At 39.0% G+C, this 21,355-nt stretch overlaps 1 protein-coding gene across 1 annotated transcript; it reads right to left on the reverse strand.

The window, feature by feature from the left end:
• Window positions 1-94: 94 nt before the first annotated feature.
• Window positions 95-20,774, reverse strand: prtp (thioredoxin domain-containing protein pretaporter). The gene is made up of 8 exons (XM_071671074.1): window positions 20,493-20,774; window positions 18,786-18,935; window positions 17,002-17,110; window positions 14,217-14,348; window positions 9,759-9,914; window positions 5,355-5,548; window positions 3,674-3,806; window positions 95-2,877 (listed from the first exon to the last, which is right to left on the reverse strand). The coding sequence occupies exons 1-8, from the start codon at window positions 20,636-20,638 to the stop codon at window positions 2,752-2,754; spliced, it is 1,146 nt and encodes a 381-aa protein (XP_071527175.1). The 5' UTR covers window positions 20,639-20,774; the 3' UTR covers window positions 95-2,751.
• Between the last annotated feature and the right edge of the window lie 581 nt (window positions 20,775-21,355).

The raw sequence follows: 21,355 nt of genomic DNA on the forward strand, positions 1-21,355 counted from the left end.
ATAAAAAGTTTAAGGGTAAATGAAAGTAATGCAATATACAGCATGCACTGGCATTTCACTGATGAAAATGCAGATATGCTTTGCACCTAAAAAGTTATATTAAGTTTTTAATTTTTGCAAGTACACAATATGCAAATTTTAACACATTGCAACAACTCTCCACAAGTTTTGATATATAATGAAACTGTATCAAAAGGCTAAAGTTACAGTATAAAAATCAACAGTACATAGTAATGTGGAGAATATACTTCACAACTATTGTTGAAAATTATGTATGGGAAAGGATAGCAATTTTTTTTTTTTTACCAAGGAATTATGCAACTATATATTAATTCTGCCAAAAGTCTGAATTTTGGCACAAACTATATATTCAAGGGAGCTTTAGGTAATTACACAAAGGGGGAAATGATGTATGGACAAGGAAAGTAATAATTTTTAACAGGGAATTATGCAAATAAATATGCATTCTGATCATAACATTCTAGACCATTAATTCTGCCATTTTGTCTTGCAATAAAGTATCTAAATTTTGGCACAAACAATATATGTTCCTGAAGGGAGCTATAGGCGATTACACAGAGTAATATACCTAAGGGTCCACGGGGAAAATTTAACACGACTAAGACGCCATTTGGTAAACATACCATTGCCTTTGACAATGGCATGTTTACCAAATGGCGTCCTAGCTTTGTCTACGTTGTATATCAACTGACTTACATTTCTCTCGTCTCTCCCCTGATGATGTGATTGGGAACTTGACCTGTTTCATTTTCCCTGTGGACCCTTAGGTAATAAACTTGATCACACAAATAATTGTGATCCTTTCCAAAAAGGGAAATATATGTTTATTCTCATAATCCAAACATGTTTACACACTTTGAACTTTCATGTTATGCAGAAAAATCCCAATAAACAAAAAAAACTTCAGATGACTTAGAAGAAAAATTAAACCTATCTTAACATGATTTACACAGCATGAAAGCACTTACATATATTGTACAAAAACAGATAAGCATGTAAAAGGTAGAAGTCGGTAAGATTAAAAAGGGTAGCAAATGGTGTGATTAATTAATGTCTCTAGTGAAAAAGAAATGAGAGGCATGTGGGCAGTACTTAAAAGGAACAGATGCAAGGGACTGAGAGATGTGAATAGTTAAGTGTAAGGGTTGCGAAAAAGATGACTATGAACACCTGCATTTTCAGGCTGGAGGGTGAAAGGCATGCATATAAGAGTGAATTGGAATGATGTGGTAAAATGGGGTCAACATGATGTCAATGGACTGAACCAGGGCACGTGAAACGTCCAGCGTAAACCATAGAAAGGCCTGTGGGGTCTGGATAGGGAGGCAAGGTTTCCATGCATTACACAACAGCTTGCGTATGGATATGGCCTTTCTTCATCTATTTCCTGGTGCTACCTCGCAGAAAGGGTGCACCAATCAGGTGTATGGGAGAATGTATATGTAATGTTTCCTTTCACACATTTCAGGCAGGGTGGAACTGGGAATGGATGATGGTGAGCAAGTATGAATACGCACATATGTATATATGTATGTGTACGTGAGCAGATTTGTCTCTTTCTAGCACTACCTCACTCACGTAGGAAACAGTCATCAAATATGAAAAAAAAGTAAATCTATATATACATACAAAAAGCACCTACTTTGTAACATATTAAAATGGAAAAATGTTGACAAAAACAACCAAAAACACTCAAATGACAAGCAAGAGCTGCTTCTCAAAATTAAGTTGGCCCTTTAAGAACTTAAAAACAACAGAACAATTTAAAGTGCAAAAGGCTTTTTTTGTGTGTGTGCTTAATCTCTTCTTGAGATATACTATCAAAATTCTTTATGCCTATTCACCAAAATTGGTATGAAATTACAATACCAAAATGCAAAGCCACATCACTTGCTCAGCCATATCAGCACTGCCTTTAACCAACTCATACGTCACACTGGCCAGTTGCTGCACTTTCACCAAACACAAGCAGCTCTTCAGAATTTCCTTTACAACATATCTCTAACAGTAACCAGTGGATGCTACTGGACACCTGATGTCTACTGGCTGGGCAAATATGAACAGGTGGGCTTCAACAACAACTTAGGAACTCAACTCTTTCAAGTTAACTAAGATCAACTTCCTCACATCTCTTGCACTCCTCTGAATACACTTAAAATAATATATCCAGGGCAAAGCATTCCTTAAGTCACTTATGAAAACACTCAAAAGCCAACTTGGCACTGATTTTATAAGATTATAACACTAAATCTTCTTTCATCTGTTTCCTTGCACTACCTCGCTGATGCGGAAGACGGATACTAAGCATATAAAAAAAACATAATTTTGGCTTTCAGGGACACAAACCAACAAGTATTCTGCTATCCTTATTCACTCTTCTACATAACTCTATTGTGAGCAGATAAGACTTCACAAGTGATATGGGCGTACAACAAAACTGTATGTGGTGATCCATTACTTAAGTTTGTATTTCAGAGATGTTAAGGAACAATTTTGAGCTACAGGTTCATATACTAGTATTAATCTTGTATCAATGTGCATTTGGAGTACTGGGATTCAACTAATTTTATAGCAGTATTCTGAAAAACTTGTATGATGAGATCCTTATAGGTTAAAAAATGATCTTTCTAGTTCAACACCTCACTAGCCAGCCAGTGGGTACACTTTCTCGCTTGTCAAATTCAAAAACTACAGTTTAGGAGACATTATTTCTGGCTATGTCCCAATAGTCTAAAGCTCATCATGTTCCAAGTTTCTGGTGATGAAGGAGGCCATGTCATCTAAAGATCGATCCCCATTGTATTCTCCTATGTTATTGGCATCCTTGTACAGATACAATGTTGGGAACCCATTTACCTGTGAAAAGAATATGCATCAGTTAATGAATATATAATTCAGTTTCTTTCATGGATTTACTTCCCACTAGCAATTGTTTTCTAACAATCCCTTTACTTGTGTAGCTCAGGGAACAGAATATGAGTCTGAACTTTGGGAAAATAACCTTTGTAAAATTATAAAATACACCTCATACATACCTAAACCTAAACCATCCCAGCACCTCAATCTCACACTTTTATTTAGTGTGAAAGCTGTAATACTACACATATTCATCTTATTCACCAACAGTGCTGTGGTTGTGTATGAAATAAGATTAGACTTCACTATAATGAAAAAACAAATCCTTCAATATTTCCCCACCCACACTTGCCAGCCAATCTCCTTCGCACTGAATTTTACTGTGAAAGGTGACACATTTCTAAATATGTTTAAATTATTCACCACTGACACTACCTGCCTTACTATGAATAAGAGTACAATAAGAAATCAAGTTTACCTGAAAGAAATATAATTAACCACATCTTTCTATCATCAGGAGCAGTCAAACACATCATTAACATCCTCCACTGGATGCTTACATATGAAACTAAGCCAACAAAAAGGTAATAATGGGACATTTTTTAAGGTACGGTTCCTTTCAAATGATAATCTACTATTTCATAAGGAAACCTTTGTAGGGAGGGGAGGATATTTACAATTCTTTGTGAACTCTGTGATGGAGTCTCTGTACCAAGGCTACCATTTAAAATGCGAGTCAGGATTTTTCCTTAATTCTGTGCCTACATATCCATAAAATGTCTGAAAGTCAACTCACATTTTGTTCACTGCATAGTCCTCTGTTCACCTCCTGTGTGCAATCCACCTTAGCAATCTTCACTTTGTCATGGCCAACAAACTTGCGACCCAACTCTTCATATATCGGAGCCATGCGTTTGCAATGGCCACACCTACAACAAAAGAGTAATAATGTTCTTATTTATCAAGTGCATGGTCACTAATTTGAAGAAACCATTGTGGTCTGAAGAAATCCTGGGTCTTCAGTAAAGCTGGCAAGAGCATACAGTAATCCAAAATTATCTCGAACCAGTAAAGAACAATTCAATCAAAATATTCAATTATAGCAAAAAAAAAATATATACACATAATTCCTACAAAACATTTATAAACACATCTCCATTCGGCAATCCCAGAAGCTCGGTCTACTGTAAGAAAGAGGTATTCTAGTGCACTTGAATAATTACAGAGTCCAAAGATACCCAGAAGAATAATATCTATTAATACTATATTTCCCACCATTTTGAACTAAAAAAAATTGCAAATTGCAAGACTTACACAACCTTGTGGCATATAAGGAATATTTCCCCACTGGAAAGTTCGTTTCTAAGTTCTCCAGTATTACGAGAGCTTACATTATGATATCTATTTATCATAAGATACTTATTTATCAAGCCATCACAAGTACAATATGATGTACATAAATTCTGAGACATAGTAGATTCATACATCTGCAGGTGTATTGATGGAAAAATTTGTGGCAATATCAAGATGATGAACTGATATTTCATTTATACCACAATGACAAAAAAAAAAAAAAAATACCTTTATGCAATGGAGCCATGTCCATCTTCCATGTTGTGACTATCTATTTAAGTCTCTGACACCTGTTAGCCTTGGCAACTTCCTCATGGGGGTGGCCACAACAAAAGTCTCCACAACTGGTAACCTCAAGTGCTGCTTTTTAGCCTCTAGTGCCCCACCTATAACAGGCCAGTGTTAGAACAACTCTAGTGCAGTTTTAAGAGGCTCATACCTAATGTTCCAACCAATACTTTTACCTAATGTTCCAGCCAACTACTTCCAGCTAATGTTTCTACCTAATGCTGCTACTGTCTAATGTTTCAATCTACTAATTCTATCTGCTGCTCCTACTAGTTTGCCAAAAGGCAGGTCTAGCACACTGCAGAAAAATCTACAATGAGATGTATGAGTTAAGTGATGTCAAGTGTTATGTATGACAAGGAGTGATTTATGGACAGAATGTCCCCACATATCCCAAACAAATTAAGATACCAACATATCTGGAGATCAGTTTACCTTTTGCAAAGTAGAAAACAAAAATGATAGTGTCAAAGGGTAAGTAGTAAACAAAATGCATTCAGAGCATATGTGTAACTCAAAAGCCCTATACCCCATTAAACATCAAATATGCAATTCCAACACAAAGAGGTGGATGACGTGGGTACTACTTGAATTCTTCACAAAAAGTGAGAGGTGGAATTTCTTGGTATTTATGTGCAACATCATGTTTCTAATACTTAAAAATCTTGAGATATAAGTAAACAATTATAATTACCACACAAAGAGAAGTACAGGTTGAAAACGATACAACTCCAATCCTTAGAAGACTTGGCTAGAAATATAAAGTACACACTGTTGTATAGTATAGAACATCATTCATACAGCAAGCTCTTTTTAAGCCATGAAAATTAACATACCATGGAGCGAAGAACTTCACTAGTGTATATCCTCTTTCAATGGCATTTTCAAAATTTTCAGAAGTGAGAACAATAACAGGAGGTTGTGGCTCATCTGTGTCTTCCTTCTGCTGGTCACTAGCACTGTCACTTAGCATGCCAACTGCAAATTTCTTTAAATCTTCATGACTACGATCGCCACTGTATTTCTCAATCTGCAAACAAATATTTTCTTGTAAAGAAAGATGACTTAAGGATCAAGAAGTATAATTTTCTAATACTTTTCTCTTTCTCATGTCAGTGAGGTAGCAACAGGAACAGATGAAATATGGTCTCTTGCTTCCAACCACTCTAGTTATCATGAGTGATACACCAAAACCACAGCCCCTTTTCCAAAACCAGGCCCCATAGACTTTCCTATACTTTCCTGTGGCAGTTTCACATGCCCTGGTTAAGTCCACTGACAGCACATCGCCCCCTAAATAGCAGTTTCATTTCACTGTATGCCTGCATGCTTCACACCTTACTCCATGTTTAGGCCCCGAGCACTCAAAACCTTCTTCACGCCATCCCTCCATCTCCAATGTGACTTCCCCTTTCTCCTTATCTCCTCCACTTCTGACAAAATCTCTCCATAAGTCAAAACCTTTTCAGTACACCCACTTCAGCTCTCTTATCCACACTCTTACATTATGAACCATCCCTCATATCACATATCATCTGTAAACACTGCATTTCCTATACATTCTCATCTAGAGACTACACTTTGCATCCATACAAAACATCCATCAGAACTCTTCTACCTTTTAACATGCCCATCCTAGCCCTTCTAGGTAGTGACTTGCCATTTCACACATTTCTAAAATGCTCTCAGGATGTTTGCCCCCTCACCCATCCTAAGAATCACTTCAGCTTCCATGGTTCTCCTTGCTGCCTTGTCTACGCCCAGGAATGTAAAACACTCAACATGCTCTAGGTTCTCTCCGACTTAACTCCAACCAAGCAGTCACTCTCCCTACCTTTTATTCAAGGCCTTCACCACCCCTAAAAGACTGCAGAACCATCCTTTTTTCCTAGGCAATCACCTCCCTCATCAACCCATCCATAAACGGATTGAACAGCCATAATGACATCACACAAACTTGCTGCAGACCCCCCTATATACCATGTATACTCAATAAACTTATACCTCTAAACTGAACATACTTTTGGTATCCCTTGCCCTTGTACTATGACATTATACATCCTCAGGCACCTAACCTTAAACCATATTTGCAATGAAAATCCTAGCAAACCAAATAACAACACTGTCACCTCATTCCTCTTGAAATTCAACTGAACTTCATCTTACAAAAGGCTTTCATCACATCTTCTCTTTTCACTAAGCCCATAGCTATAGCTCTCTCATTACTTTCACTTCCACATCCCAAATGCTCCCTCTGCCATCTAAAACATTCATTAGTCCTTCAAAATGGTCACTCCATCTCCTCTTCCCTCTTCTTTACCATTGTTCATAGTAATAATAATAATAATAATAATAATAATTAGGTACAGTAGGGTTGAGGGTCAAGTCAATTGGGAGGTGAGTTTGAATGGAGAAAAACTGGAGGAAGTGAAGTGTTTTAGATATCTGGGAGTGGATCTGTCAGCGGATGGAACCATGGAAGCGGAGGTGGATCATGGGGTGGGGGAGGGGGCGAAAATTTGGGAGCCTTCCATGTTCATGTGCTTGGAAGCGAGGAATTAATCAACAAACATCCTAGGTATTTCGAGAACTTATCCAACAAGCTAGTACTGTCCCTTTGATCAGTGGCTATCACCAGCTTAATAGACTGCAGAACCATGCTTAATGTTTCTGCAAAATCCCTTAAATCGATAAGAACGGATTGAACAGCATTGATGGAATCACACAAACTTTGTGCAGACCCCCTGATATTCAATGTTATGCAATGAACTGAACTTAAAGGGAAAACTTGATCCCTATGCCCTTTACTATGTCAGTATACACTCAGGGACCACCAAACTATTGGAGAATCCTAGCAAACAAAAAATGTGAACCTGGGCCTGCATCCGGAGGAGTTAGGACAGAATTGATTTAAAAAGGCTTGTATACATTGCTCTTCACTGGAAGCCCATAGCGTCTGGCAATAATAATAATAATAATAATAATAATAATAATTCATATTTATTTATCATTTATTTTGCTTTGTCACTGTCTCCCACGTTAGTGAGGTAGCGCAAGGAAACAGACGAAAGAATAGCCCACCCCACCCACATACACATGTATATACATACACGTCCACACACGCAAATATATATACCTATACACCTCAACGTATACATATATATACACACACAGACATATACATATATACACATGTACATAATTCATAGTCTGCCTTTATTCATTTCCATCGCCACCCCGCCACACATGCAATAACAACCCCTTCCCCCCTCATGTGCATGAGGTAGCGCTAGGAAGACAACAAAGGCCCCATTCGTTCACACTCAGTCTCTAGCTGTCATGTAATAATGCACCGAAACCACAGCTCCCTTTCCACATCCAGGCCCCACAGAACTTTCCATGGTTTACCCCAGATGCTTCACATGCCCTGGTTCAATCCATTCACAGCACGTCGACCCCGGTATACCACATCGTTCCAATTCACTCTATTCCTTGCACGCCTTTCACCCTCCTGCATGTTCAGGACCCGATCACTCAAAATCTTTTTCACTCCATCTTTCCACCTCCAATTTGGTCTCCCACTTCTCCTCGTTCCCTCCACCTGGTCAATGTTTCCTCACTCATTCTCTCCATGTGACCAAACCATTTCAAAACTCCCTCTTCTGCTCTCTCAACCACACTCTTTTTATTACCACTCATCTCTCTTAGCCTATCATTACTTACTCGATCAAACCACCTTACACCACATATTGTCCTCAAACATCTCATTTCCAGCACATCCACCTCCTCCACACAACTCTATCCATAGCCCACACCTCGCAACCATACAACATTGTTGGAACCACTATTCCTTCAAACATACCCATTTTTGATTTCCGAGATAAAGTTCTCGACTTCCACACATTCTTCAAGGCTCCCAGAATTTTTGCCCCCCCTCCCCCACCCTATGATTCACTTCCACTACCATGGTTCCATCTACTGCCAAATCCACTCCCAGATATCTAAAACACTTCACTTCCTCCAGTTTTTCTCCATTCAAACATCTCCCAATTGACTTGACCCTCAACCCTACTGTACCTAATAACCTTGCTCTTATTCACATTTACTCTCAACTTTCTTCTTTCACACACTTTACCAAACTCAGTCACCAGCTTCTGCAGTTTTTCACATGAATCAGCCACCAGTGCTGTATCATCAGCGAACAACAACTGACTCACTTCCCAAGCTCTCTCATCCACAACAGACTGCATACTTGCCCCTCTTTCCAAAACCCTTGCATTCACCTCCCTAACAACCCCATCCATACACAAATTAAACAACCATGGAGACATCACACACCCCTGCCGCAAACCTACATTCACTGAGAACCAATCAGTTTCCTCTCTTCCTACACGTACACATGCCTTACATCCTTGATAAAAACTTTTCACTGCTTCTAACAACTTGCCTCCCACACCATATACTCTTAATGCCTTCCACATAGCATCTCTATCAACTCTATCATATAATAATAATATAATAATATAATAATAATAATATCAAAAGAAGGAACAGAGAAGGGGGCCACGTGAGGATATTCCCTCAAAGGCCCAGTCCTCTGTTCTTAACGCTACCTCGCTAACGCGGGAAATGGCGAATAGTTTGAAAGAAAGAAATATCAATAATATCACACACATGCAGGGGGGGAAGGGGGTTTTTATTTCATGTGTGGCAGGGTGGCAATGGGAATGAATAAAGGCAGCCAGTATGAATTATGTACATGTGCATATATGTATATGTCTGTGTGTGTATATATATGTATACGTTGAGATGTATAGGTATGTATTTTTGCATGTGTGGACATGTATGTATATACATGTGTATGTGGGTGGGTTGGGCCATTCTTTCATCTGTTTCCTTGCGCTACCTCGCTGACAGCGACAAAGCAAAATAAAAATAAAATATATCAATAAAAATAATATTAACAATAATGAAACTATATCATGTGAACCCTGGTTTCAATGAATTATGCATGACTACAGAGCTGAGAGTGGATGAGACCAAATGGGGCTGTTCATCAGTTCCTGACACTACTTCAATAAAATGGGAAATGGTGAACAAAGATAAAAACAAAAAATTATGTCAAGACCATTTAAGTAGTTAATGAATACAGGGGCATCAACTTAACACGAAAGGTAAAGAATCCTCCAACCAATTAAGAACTCGTCAAATTAATAACAGTTCAAAACACATATCCATACCTTTTTGCCATCTTCAATCCACAGCAGTGTCGGGTATCCCTTCACCTCATATTCATTGCAAATGTCTTGGTATCGAGTACAGTCAAGTTTTCCTATCTTTACTGAATGGTCATGTTCAAACGACTTGGCTAATGATTCCCAGGCAGGGGCAAGTCTCTGGTTGGATAGAAAGACAGTGATAATTTAAATATTTTAAGATAAGGCCACACATAATCCAAAGAAATCTGTAAAAGTTCCAGATTTGAGAAACTAAGTTTTATTTATACTGATGTAATAAGAAATGTAGGTAAGTAAAGAAGGAACCATAAAAGTGCCACAGGGGAACACAAAGGATGTAGTATAGCTACAAATGTTTCAGGAGATAAAGCATTCTCAAAAATGTGAAGCTTGCAAATCTTATCCCTTCAGAATGAATTTTACACAATGTAGCCATATTATAAATGGTCATATCCTTTACAATACAACAGCTGACAATACATCAATGGCATGGAAACACTGGTGTTATATATCTGAAAATTGCACCCATATCAAAGTCTCATAAATACTGAGAAAAGAACAAAGTTTCAACAATGGAACAATGAGAATAAAATCAAGAGGAGAAAGATGAATGGAAGCTTATGTGCAGTAATGCACAAGATTCCTTCCTGATAAAGGCGAATTACATTGATCAAAAGCTGAACTATTTTCTTTTTCCTGTTTCACAAAGACTTCTTTGCCTTATCTAATTAATAGTATAACAAACTGAAAAGACCAAGACATTCCCATAATTTCTCAATGCAAGGAAGAATATTCAACAAACCTAACCAAAGCACTAACTCTTTCCTCAAACAAGGAAGGAGTCAAGCAAATATATTTACCTGTAAAGCTTAGTCATCTGCTCTGACATGAGAAACAGCATATATATGTATGAAAGAAAAGATTAACATTATCCCTGGAATGGGAGAGATAAAATAATGTTCATGCATCCCCTGTGTGTCATATAGAAAAAAAAAGGAGCTAAGCATGAATTTTTTCCTCATGCTTAGTCACCTGCACTTAATGCTACTTTGCTGACATGGGAAATAGCAAACATGTTTGAAAGAAAATATTTATGGCAGTGAGACTTGCTTATAAGCACAACCAATATAATCACATAAAACATATATATATATATATATATATATATATATATATATATATATATATATATATATATATATATATTTTTTTTTTTTATTATACTTTGTCGCTGTCTCCCGCGTTTGCGAGGTAGCGCAAGGAAACAGATGAAAGAAATGGCCCAACCCACCCCCATACACATGTATATACATACGTCCACACACGCAAATATACACACCTACACAGCTTTCCATGGTTTACCCCAGCCGCTTCACATGCCTTGATTCAATCCACTGACAGCACGTCAACCCCGGTATACCACATCGCTCCAATTCACTCTATTCCTTGCCCTCCTTTCACCCTCCTGCATGTTCAGGCCCCGATCACACAAAATCTTTTTCACTCCATCTTTCCACCTCCAATTTGGTCTCCCTCTTCTCCTCGTTCCCTCCACCTCCGACACATATATCCTCTTGGTCAATCTTTCCTCACTCATTCTCTCCATGTGCCCAAACCACTTCAAAACACCCTCTTCTGCTCTCTCAACCACGCTCTTTTTATTTCCACACATCTCTCTTACCCTTACGTTACTCACTCGATCAAACCACCTCACACCACACATTGTCCTCAAACATCTCATTTCCAGCACATCCATCCTCCTGCGCACTATTCTATCCATAGCCCATGCCTCGCAACCATACAACATTGTTGGAACCACTATTCCTTCAAACATACCCATTTTTGCTTTCCGAGATAATGTTCTCGACTTCCACACATTCTTCAAGGCCCCCAGAATTTTCGCCCTCTCCCCCACCCTATGATCCACTTCCGCTTCCATGGTTCCATCCGCTGCCAGATCCACTCCCAGATATCTAAAACACTTCACTTCCTCCAGTTTTTCTCCATTCAAACTCACCTCCCAACTGACTTGACCCTCAACCCTACTGTACCTAATAAACTTGCTCTTATTCACATTTACTCTTAACTTTCTTCTTCCACACACTTTACCAAACTCAGTCACCAGCTTTTGCAGTTTCTCACATGAATCAGCCACCAGCGCTGTATCATCAGCGAACAACAACTTATTTATTATACTTTGTCGCTGTCTCCCGCGTTTGCGAGGTAGTGCAAGGAAACGTGGGAGACAGCGACAAAGTATAATAAAAATAAATATATATATATATATATATATATATATATATATATATATATATATATATATATTCTTTCTTTTCTTTCAAACTATTCGCCATTTCCCGCGTTAACAAGGTAGCGTTAAGAATAGAGGACTGGGCCTCTGAGGGAATATCCCCACCTGGCCTCGTTCTCTGTTCCCTCTTTTGGAAAATTAAAAAAAAAAACGAGAGGGGAAGATTTCCAGCCCCCCGCTCCCTCCCCTTTTAGTCGCCTTCTACGACACGCAGGGAATACGTGGGAAGTATTCTTTCTCCCCTATCCCCAGGGATATATATATATATATATATATATATATATATATATATATATATATATATATATATATATATATATATTTTTACTTTGTCGCTGTCTCCCACGTTTGCGAGGTAGCACAAGGAAACAGACGAAAGAAATGGCCCAACCCCCCCCCATACACATGTATATGCATATGTCCACACATGCAAATATACATACCTACACAGCTTTCCATGGTTTACCCCAGACGCTTCACATGCCTTGATTCAATCCACTGACAGCACGTCAGCCCCGGTATACCACATCGCTCCAATTCACTCTATTCCTTGCCCTCCTTTCACCCTCCTGCATGTTCAGGCCCCGATCACACAAAATCTTTTTCACTCCATCTTTCCACCTCCAATTTGGTCTCCCACTTCTCCTCGTTCCCTCCACCTCCGACACATATATCCTCTTGGTCAATGTTTCCTCACTCATTCTCTCCATGTGCCCAAACCATTTCAAAACACCCTCTTCTGCTCTCTCAACCACGCTCTTTTTATTTCCACACATCTCTCTTACCCTTACGTTACTTACTCGATCAAACCACCTCACACCACACATTGTCCTCAAACATCTCATTTCCAGCACATCCATCCTCCTGCGCACAACTCTATCCATAGCCCAAGCCTCGCAACCATACAACATTGTTGGAACCACTATTCCTTCAAACATACCCATTTTTGCTTTCTGAGATAATGTTCTCGACTTCCACACATTCTTCAAGGCTCCCAGGATTTTTGCCCCCTCCCCCACCCTATGATCCACTTCCGCTTCCATGGTTCCATCCGCTGCCAGATCCACTCCCAGATATTTAAAACACTTTACTTCCTCCAGTTTTTCTCCATTCAAACTTACCTCCCAATTGACTTGACCCTCAACCCTACTGTACCTAATAACCATGCTCTTATTCACATTTACTCTTAACTTTCTTCTTTCACACACTTTACCAAACTCAGTCACCAGCTTCTGCAGTTTCTCACATGAATCAGCCACCAGCGCTGTATCATCAGCGAACAACAACTGACTCACTTCCCAAGCTCTCTCATCCCCAACAGACTTCATACTTGCCCCTCTTTCCAAAACTCTTGCATTCACCTCCCTTATTCGCCTTATCCCACGTTAGAGAGGTAGCGTTAAGAACAGAGGAGTGAGCCTTAAAGGGTATATCCTCACTTGGCCCACCTCTACATTCATCATTTTGGAAAATTATAAACGGGATATATGTGTCAGAGGCGGAGGGAATGAGAAGTAGTGGGAGACCAAACTGGAGGAGGCAGGATGGAATGAAAAAGATTTTGAGCAATCAAGGCCTGAACATACAGGAGGGTGAAAGGCGTGCAAGGAATAGAGTGAATTGGAGTGATGTGGTATACCGCGGTTGACGTGCTGTCAATGGATTGAACCAGGGCATGCGAAGCATCTGGGGTAAACCATGGAAAGTTCTGTGGGGCCTGGATGTGGAAAGGGGGCTGTGGTTTCAGTGCATTACACATGTCAGCTAGAGACTGAGTGTGAATGAATGTGGCCTTTGTTGTCTTTCATGGTGCTACTTCACGCACACGTGGGGGGAGGGGGGTGCCATTTCATGTGTGGCGGGGTGGTGATGGGAATGGATGAAGGCATCACGTACAAATATGTACATGTGTATATATGTATATGTCTGTGTATGTATATGTTGAAATGTATAGATATGTATATGTGCATGTGTGGGCGTATATGTATATACATGTGTATGTGGGTGAGTTGGGCCATTATTTCGTTTGTTTCCATGCGCTACCTTGCTAACGTGGGAGACAACAATAAAGTATAATAAAAAGAAAAAGAAAAATATATAAATTTGGAAGGTAAACAAACTAAAACTGTTAAGTAAAATATCACTCTTACCTGACAATGCCCACACCAAGGAGCATAGAACTTTATGAAGTGCCTGCCATGTAGTACACTGGACTTGAAGGTGACATCTGTATATTCCAATAAACCAGTAACTGCCTCAGGAACTGAGGCTTGCTCACCAGCCTGTGAAAGAAAAATATCTTAAATTGAATTATTCCTGAACCTACACAGAAAAGAAATAAAGGTAAAGAAATTCTCATGCTTGGTCTCAACACCACGTTAGACCACATTTTTTTCATGCTCATTATCTTACATTCACTCAAAGTACTCACAATTTTAGCTAGTATTAAAAAGAAAGTGTAAAGAAAATCTAAGTTAAGGTCATAGTAATGCTGTGGCCACCAAAATCAGTATAAGCAACTAGGTACCATGAAGCCCTCCCACTTCTCCAAAGCTTACCTTCACTTTTCCATAACTGAGGAAACCTATATTATCCGGCATTTGGTCAACAAAACCTAGTCTTTGGAATCTGTATTCTCTCTCATATACATGCATATTTTGGTAAAGGGAGTACGTGCCATTTCATCCAATACTTTTGACTCATGATGCTGAAAGTTTGCAATGCTTCAGTATTTTTTACCGAGTATTGTACTGACTGGAGTAATGCATCTCAGTTATTAACTCTAACTCTATTACCAAGAGAAATATCATGGAATCTTCTATTATCAAATACACAAAGAATTATAATCTTAATATTAGTGATGGTCTATACAAATTAGATAATTTTATTGTTGATAAAATTTGTAAAATGATAAGTTTATGAACGCTCGTTGTATGTTTTGGACAATCACATGTTTACCAAATGGCATCCTAGCTTCGTCTCTTCGATGTATATCAGCTGACTTATATTTCTCTCGTGTCTCCCCCGATGATGTGATTATTACACGAAAGTGCACATGGGAACTTATCGTGTTTCATTTTCCCTGTGGACTCATAGGAATATCTTGATTACGCACAACATTGTGGGGCCTGGATGTAGAAAGGGAGCTGTGGTTTCAGTGCATTATTACATGACAGCTAGAGACTGAGCGTGAACGAATGTGGCCTTTATTGTCTTTTCCTGGCGCTACCTCGCACACATGAGGGGGGAGGGGGTTGTTATTTCATGTGTGGCTGGGTGACGTTGGGAATTAATAAGGGCAGACAGTATGAATTATGTACATGTGTATATATGTATATTCTGTGTGTGTATATATACATATATATGTATACGTTGAGAAGTATAGGTATGTATATTTACGTGTGTAGACGTATATGTATATACATGTGTATGTGGGTGGGTTGGGCCATTCTTTCGTCTGTTTCCTTGCGCTGCCTCGCTAACACCAGAGACAGCGACAAAGCAAAATATATACATATATAAATATATATATAAATATATATAAATATATATGGTAAAGTGTGTGAAAGAAGAAAGTTAAGAGTAAATGTGAATAAGAGCAAGGTTATTAGGTACAGTAGGGTTGAGGGTCAAGTCAATTGGGAGGTAAGTTTGAATGGAGAAAAACTGGAGGAAGTAAAGTGTTTTAGATATCTGGGAGTGGATCTGGCAGCGGATGGAACCATGGAAGCGGAAGTGAATCATAGGGTGGGGGAGGGGGCGAAAATCCTGGGAGCCTTGAAGAATGTGTGGAAGTCGAGAACATTATCTCAGAAAGCAAAAATGGCTATGTTTGAAGGAATAGTGTTTCCAACAATGTTGTATGGTTGCGAGGCGTGGGCTATGGATAGAGTTGTGCGCAGGAGGGTGGATGTGCTGGAAATGAGATGTTTGAGGACAATATGTGGTGTAAGGTGGTTTGATCGAGTAAGTAATGTAAGGGTAAGAGAGATGTGTGGAAATAAAAAGAGCCTGGTTGAGAGAGCAGAAGAGGGTGTTTTGAAATGGTTTGGGCACATGGAGAGAATGAGTGAGGAAAGATTGACCAAGAGAATATATGTGTCGGAGGTGGAGGGAACGAGGAGAAGTGGGAGACCAAATTGGAGGTGGAAAGATGGAGTGAAAAAGATTTTGAGTGATCGGGGCCTGAACATGCAGGAGGGTGAAAGGCGGGCAAGGAATAGAGTGAATTGGATCGATGTGGTATACCGGGTTGACGTGCTGTCAGTGGATTGAATCAGGGCATGTGAAGCGTCTGGGATAAACCATGGAAAGTTGTGGGGCCTGGATGTGGAAAGGGAGCTGTGGTTTCGGGCATTATTGCATGACAGCTAGAGACTGAGTGTGAACGAATGGGGCCTTTGTTGTCTTTTCCTAGCGCTACCTCGCACACATGAGGGAGGAGGGGGATGGTATTCCATGTGTGGCGAGGTGGCGATGGGAATGAATAAAGGCAGACAGTGTGAATTGTGTGCATGGGTATATATGTATGTGTCTGTGTGTGTATATGTGTACATTGAGATGTATGGGTATGTATATTTGCGTGTGTGGACGTGTATGTATATATATGTGTATGGGGGTGGGTTGGGCCATTTCTTTCGTCTGTTTCCTTGCGCTACCTCGCAAACGCAGGAGACAGCGACAGAGCAAAATAATAAAATAAAAAAAAATATATATAGAGAGAGAGAGAGAGAGAGAGAGAGAGAGAGAGAGAGAGAGAGAATGGGAGCAGTGGTTTTAGTGCATTACATGTGAAAGCTACAGAATGCATGTGAGCAGAATCCTGGAACTGACTTGTTAATGCAGGAATAAACCATCTCACAGAAAGCCTAGTCATGAAGGGCAATTAAATTCTCACAGGCATTCCTCTTAATTATGATCCTATATTCTACTGACCTTCAACTCAGTCCCCAGCTGCTCAGCAATAAACCTCTCTAATGATGCTAAGTCCCTAGGGCCCCTGTATTTCACACCGCTTTCAATACCCTTGCTAAACAGCTTCAACCTGAAAAGAATAACATATCTGTAAAATTTTTCATTCCCTTAAAGAATATTTCAACAAATAAGTGCAAACCCATATTATCACTTACACTTTTTGCAGTGGCAGCATTAAAACCAAAGTAAATCCTTTCTATCATGAATTATATGAGGTTGATGAAAACAGATTACATTTTTACAATACATACCCACACAATTTCGAATGTATTGTCTAAAATCAGCTCCTACTTTTAATGATCTTTCTATATCCTTGAATTTCAAATAATTAACTAACAACTCTATATTGTTCTGCAATAAAATTAATAAAATCACTCGTTTTTTGTGCACTTGGATATGGCCACTAAGAATAAAGGTAGGGATACGAGGTGTACTATCCCAAGGAAAGCAAGATAAGTGATGTCCAGATAGAAAAGTGGACTCATTCAATCCCGTTGCATGTGGTGAAAGTGCAGAAGCTGCTGGAAGGCATGTTTATGTTGGGGAGCCAACAGTAGGAACCATGAAGTAATATGAGACAGCCTATTGTGTGGTATAGCTGACTGGCTGCTCTGAGGGAGTACAGAGGCCAAGCACACTGCATCGCGAGTGAACTACTGTCATCAATCCATACTGCAATGTTTATTACTATTCTGCACATTTGGTACATCATTTCTTTACAATTCTGTACAATAAACATGTTACTCCTGAGATATAACAGCTGATTTCTAGTTCTGAAAAGTTTATGATAGGACTTGATGTATATCTCTCCCCTTTACTGCATTTCCCATGAACTTAGGCCCTTGACAACCATGGTTTTGCTAACCACAAGGTCTTCCTGGGATGTAAACTCAACAGTTGCCAAGGGACCTCTATATGGAAAAGGCTCAGGTTCACTGTTCCATGAAACATTTATATAAATCATGAGAAATGTATATATCTTAATATTATGAACGTAAAGTGTAATGAATACGTAATATATCTGAAAATCATGTAAATAAGTCAAATGTATAAACTGTATAGTGCACAGTGAATCATTTAATGTAATCACTATCACATGCTACATATCAGGATACGAATTCTCTACAAGAGTATAGTATCTAATCATAAAATGGAAACAAATATGCATCAGTTACACAACTAAGCATTTTGGTGGTCAGGGGCTCAAGTTGATGAAAGAAACAGTCAAGTCAACACAGCTATGTCAGCCAACGTAACACCAGCTGACAGACAAACTTAAATGTCTGCTCAGCATCAAGTAATTTTGCAGATTTTTTGTCTCAAATATTTTTGACATTTCCTACATGATAACGATGGTTACGTACAGGTGATATGGTCATTCAGTCAGTTCATTAAAACATCAAGGTAGCTTGTCTAAAGAGGTTTCTGTCAAGATCAAGTGACAATGGCGAGATTCAAAAAGTGAACAGTTATAAACAGTGATTGCTTTTTCAATGGTCAGTATTGCTAAGGCCACTCTATACGAGTATGTAAAGACTCTAAATTATAATCTGTCTAATTCTATACACCAAATTGTTGAAATACCTGGCTAATAATTTCAGTTAATATCTTTAAACATAAAACTAATGTCACAGCTTATTAGTATTTCATGTGGACCATTCTTTGAAGATTATTATTTGTTTCATAGAACCATATGCTGCAGATCAAAATCTATATTCCAAGAAAACTTTCTTGTACTGTCTTACGTGGGATATCCAGTTACATCCAGAGAAGAGCAAAGTGCTGTGTGTTGTGTACAATCCACCTTGCCCACAACGATCTCTCCCTCCTCCTCTGAATTGTACTTCTTTCCAAGGTCGTCCCAAGTTGGACTTAACCGCTTGCAGTGGCCACACCTGCAAAAAAGTTAATCGCTATTATAAATAACCTTTCAAAAATCTTCTGTAAGTGTAAATATTAGAACTATAAACAACTTGCCACGGCAATGCCCAGTGCAGTCATGGCTGCACCAATTGGAAAATAAAGCAGCAAATACTTATACTAGTACCACCTCAACCTTTTTCGTCATCATTAAATATCATGTCTAAATCATACTATGTAATTGCTATTGTATTCTCTAAACATTACACAGCAAAATCACTCAATAATCAAAGCTAACAGCAATGCAGAGCTAAATAGGACTTTTACCAAAAAGCAAATATGACTTGTAAAGTACTATTTCATGCATCATATCTTATTACAGATTATTAACAATGAGGTGGTCAAAATGACAATCATGTACACTATCGAAAATGTAAGGTTTAAGTAATGCAAAAGTAGGAAAGCCCATACAAATATCTTATAGAACCAACAAAAACCACAGCTGTCCTCCCTCAGCAGCCAAAATATATAACAGAAATATACTAACAATAAACTGGTCTGCTGATGGAATGGCTGCTTGTGAGGAAGTTAGGCAGTGGCACAACGGGCCACTTAATCTGCTGTCGTTCACTGGCCAATGTTTAATGCTTAAATGTAGGTGTGACCAGATCAATTAGGATATCAAACAATTAGATGAATTTCAACTGCTGGAGAGGTTACATGAGGATTTCATAGATTCAGCAGTTATTTACAAGGCCATCATCTACTTTTATAAAATAACTTTACATTTTCCTTGATGTACAGAACCATCACTTTACATAATTCGGCTTATTTAATCATAATGCTACCAATCATACTCTACAATTGTTACTGTATTTTGTGCAGACTTGACCAGCACTGTAGAAAGAAGTAAATACCCAAAACTACTTTTCGATGCGAGTAAATGAATTCTTGCCCAAACTTTTTCTATGATGGGTAAAATGATATATGCCATGTTTCCCCCCTCAATCATGGGCACCTTAGATTCACTATAGATGTACCTTACTCCCCTTTTCTATTAGGGAACCTTTATTCTGTTAGTCCCCTTTTCTACTAGGGAACCTTTATTCTATTACTCCCCTTATCTATTAGGGAATCTTTATTCTATTACTCCACTTTTCTACTAGGGAACATTTACTCTATAATTAAGGTTAAGAAAAAGAATCCTTTAGTATTTTGAATGTTTTACCTATTAATAATAATGCTTCTTAGCACCCGCTCAGTTAACCATGACCTTCATAATGACCTCCCCCCAACAACGAACTCGTTCATATCACTGAAGGAACCGTTACAATTCAAATCACGTTCTGCTAATCCTTCTATCCACTGCTATAGCAAAACCAAACCCCTATAACATCCAGAGCTCTTATCACACCGGAGATAAACTTGACAGATAACCTGATATTCTCGACCGTAAACAAGTCGGCAAAACAACGTCCATAACAGAAACATGGGAGAGGAACATCCCCATCAATGGGGCAAGACTCATCACAATGGCACTGAAATCTTCACAAGAGCTATATTACATGTTCTTATACACTGCACTAACTCACCAGGGTGCATAAAACATCACAAAGTGCGGCTTCTCTGGCACTGACTTGGCGAAGGTGTCTGAGGTGAAGCTGACAGTGTTGGAGCCATACTCCTCTGCCAGACTCCCTACCACCACCAGACTCGTGATACACAAGAGATAATTCATATCTGTGTGATGACAGGACGTTGATCAGATCCTCTCGCCTGTGCCAGTGTTATGACAGTGCCAACCAGTTGCTGGTCCCGGCTATGTTTGTGGAGGCGGCCGAGGAAGGACACAAACAGACAGCCACATTGGCTCAGCTAACGAACACCTTCATAGAAAACGAGTCTCACCAGAGAAAATGGTAGCCATTTATAGGTAAACTACTCAAATTTGATACTCACTTTTAAATTGTACTTTTACATACTAATCGACATAGCTCGGGTATAAAATATATCCTAGTCTCTCAGGAAAATAAATATAACATATGTGATAAAAGAATGAAGAGATCATTTACAGTTAATAAGACGTCTGAACCCTTGGCAGGGGCCACTAATCTTTGTGTCGGGCTGAGGGCCATATCCATTATCCCCTCACCTTCAGTACACAGTCGATACCATTTTACTACACTCATCCACTACACATTCTCATCAACCCACACAGAAAGACAGGACAACACGAATGTAAAACTCTTAAATAGAAACAGTAATCACATATCCTGAATTCGATCACCATACTTTGCAGACCAATGTTTCTGCTCTTTTAGAAGCTATATATTTTTTTTCCACTGTAATTTTGCAGACTCAGAAGGATACTGGAAGACTGGAATCACCTATATACGTATGCAGAACAATGTTTTTCATACACCAAGACTCCGCTGGAGCATTAAGCTATGGGCCA

The sequence above is a fragment of the Panulirus ornatus genome, chromosome 16 (assembly GCF_036320965.1).
Source record: "Panulirus ornatus isolate Po-2019 chromosome 16, ASM3632096v1, whole genome shotgun sequence".
NCBI classification, from domain to species: domain Eukaryota; kingdom Metazoa; phylum Arthropoda; class Malacostraca; order Decapoda; family Palinuridae; genus Panulirus; species Panulirus ornatus.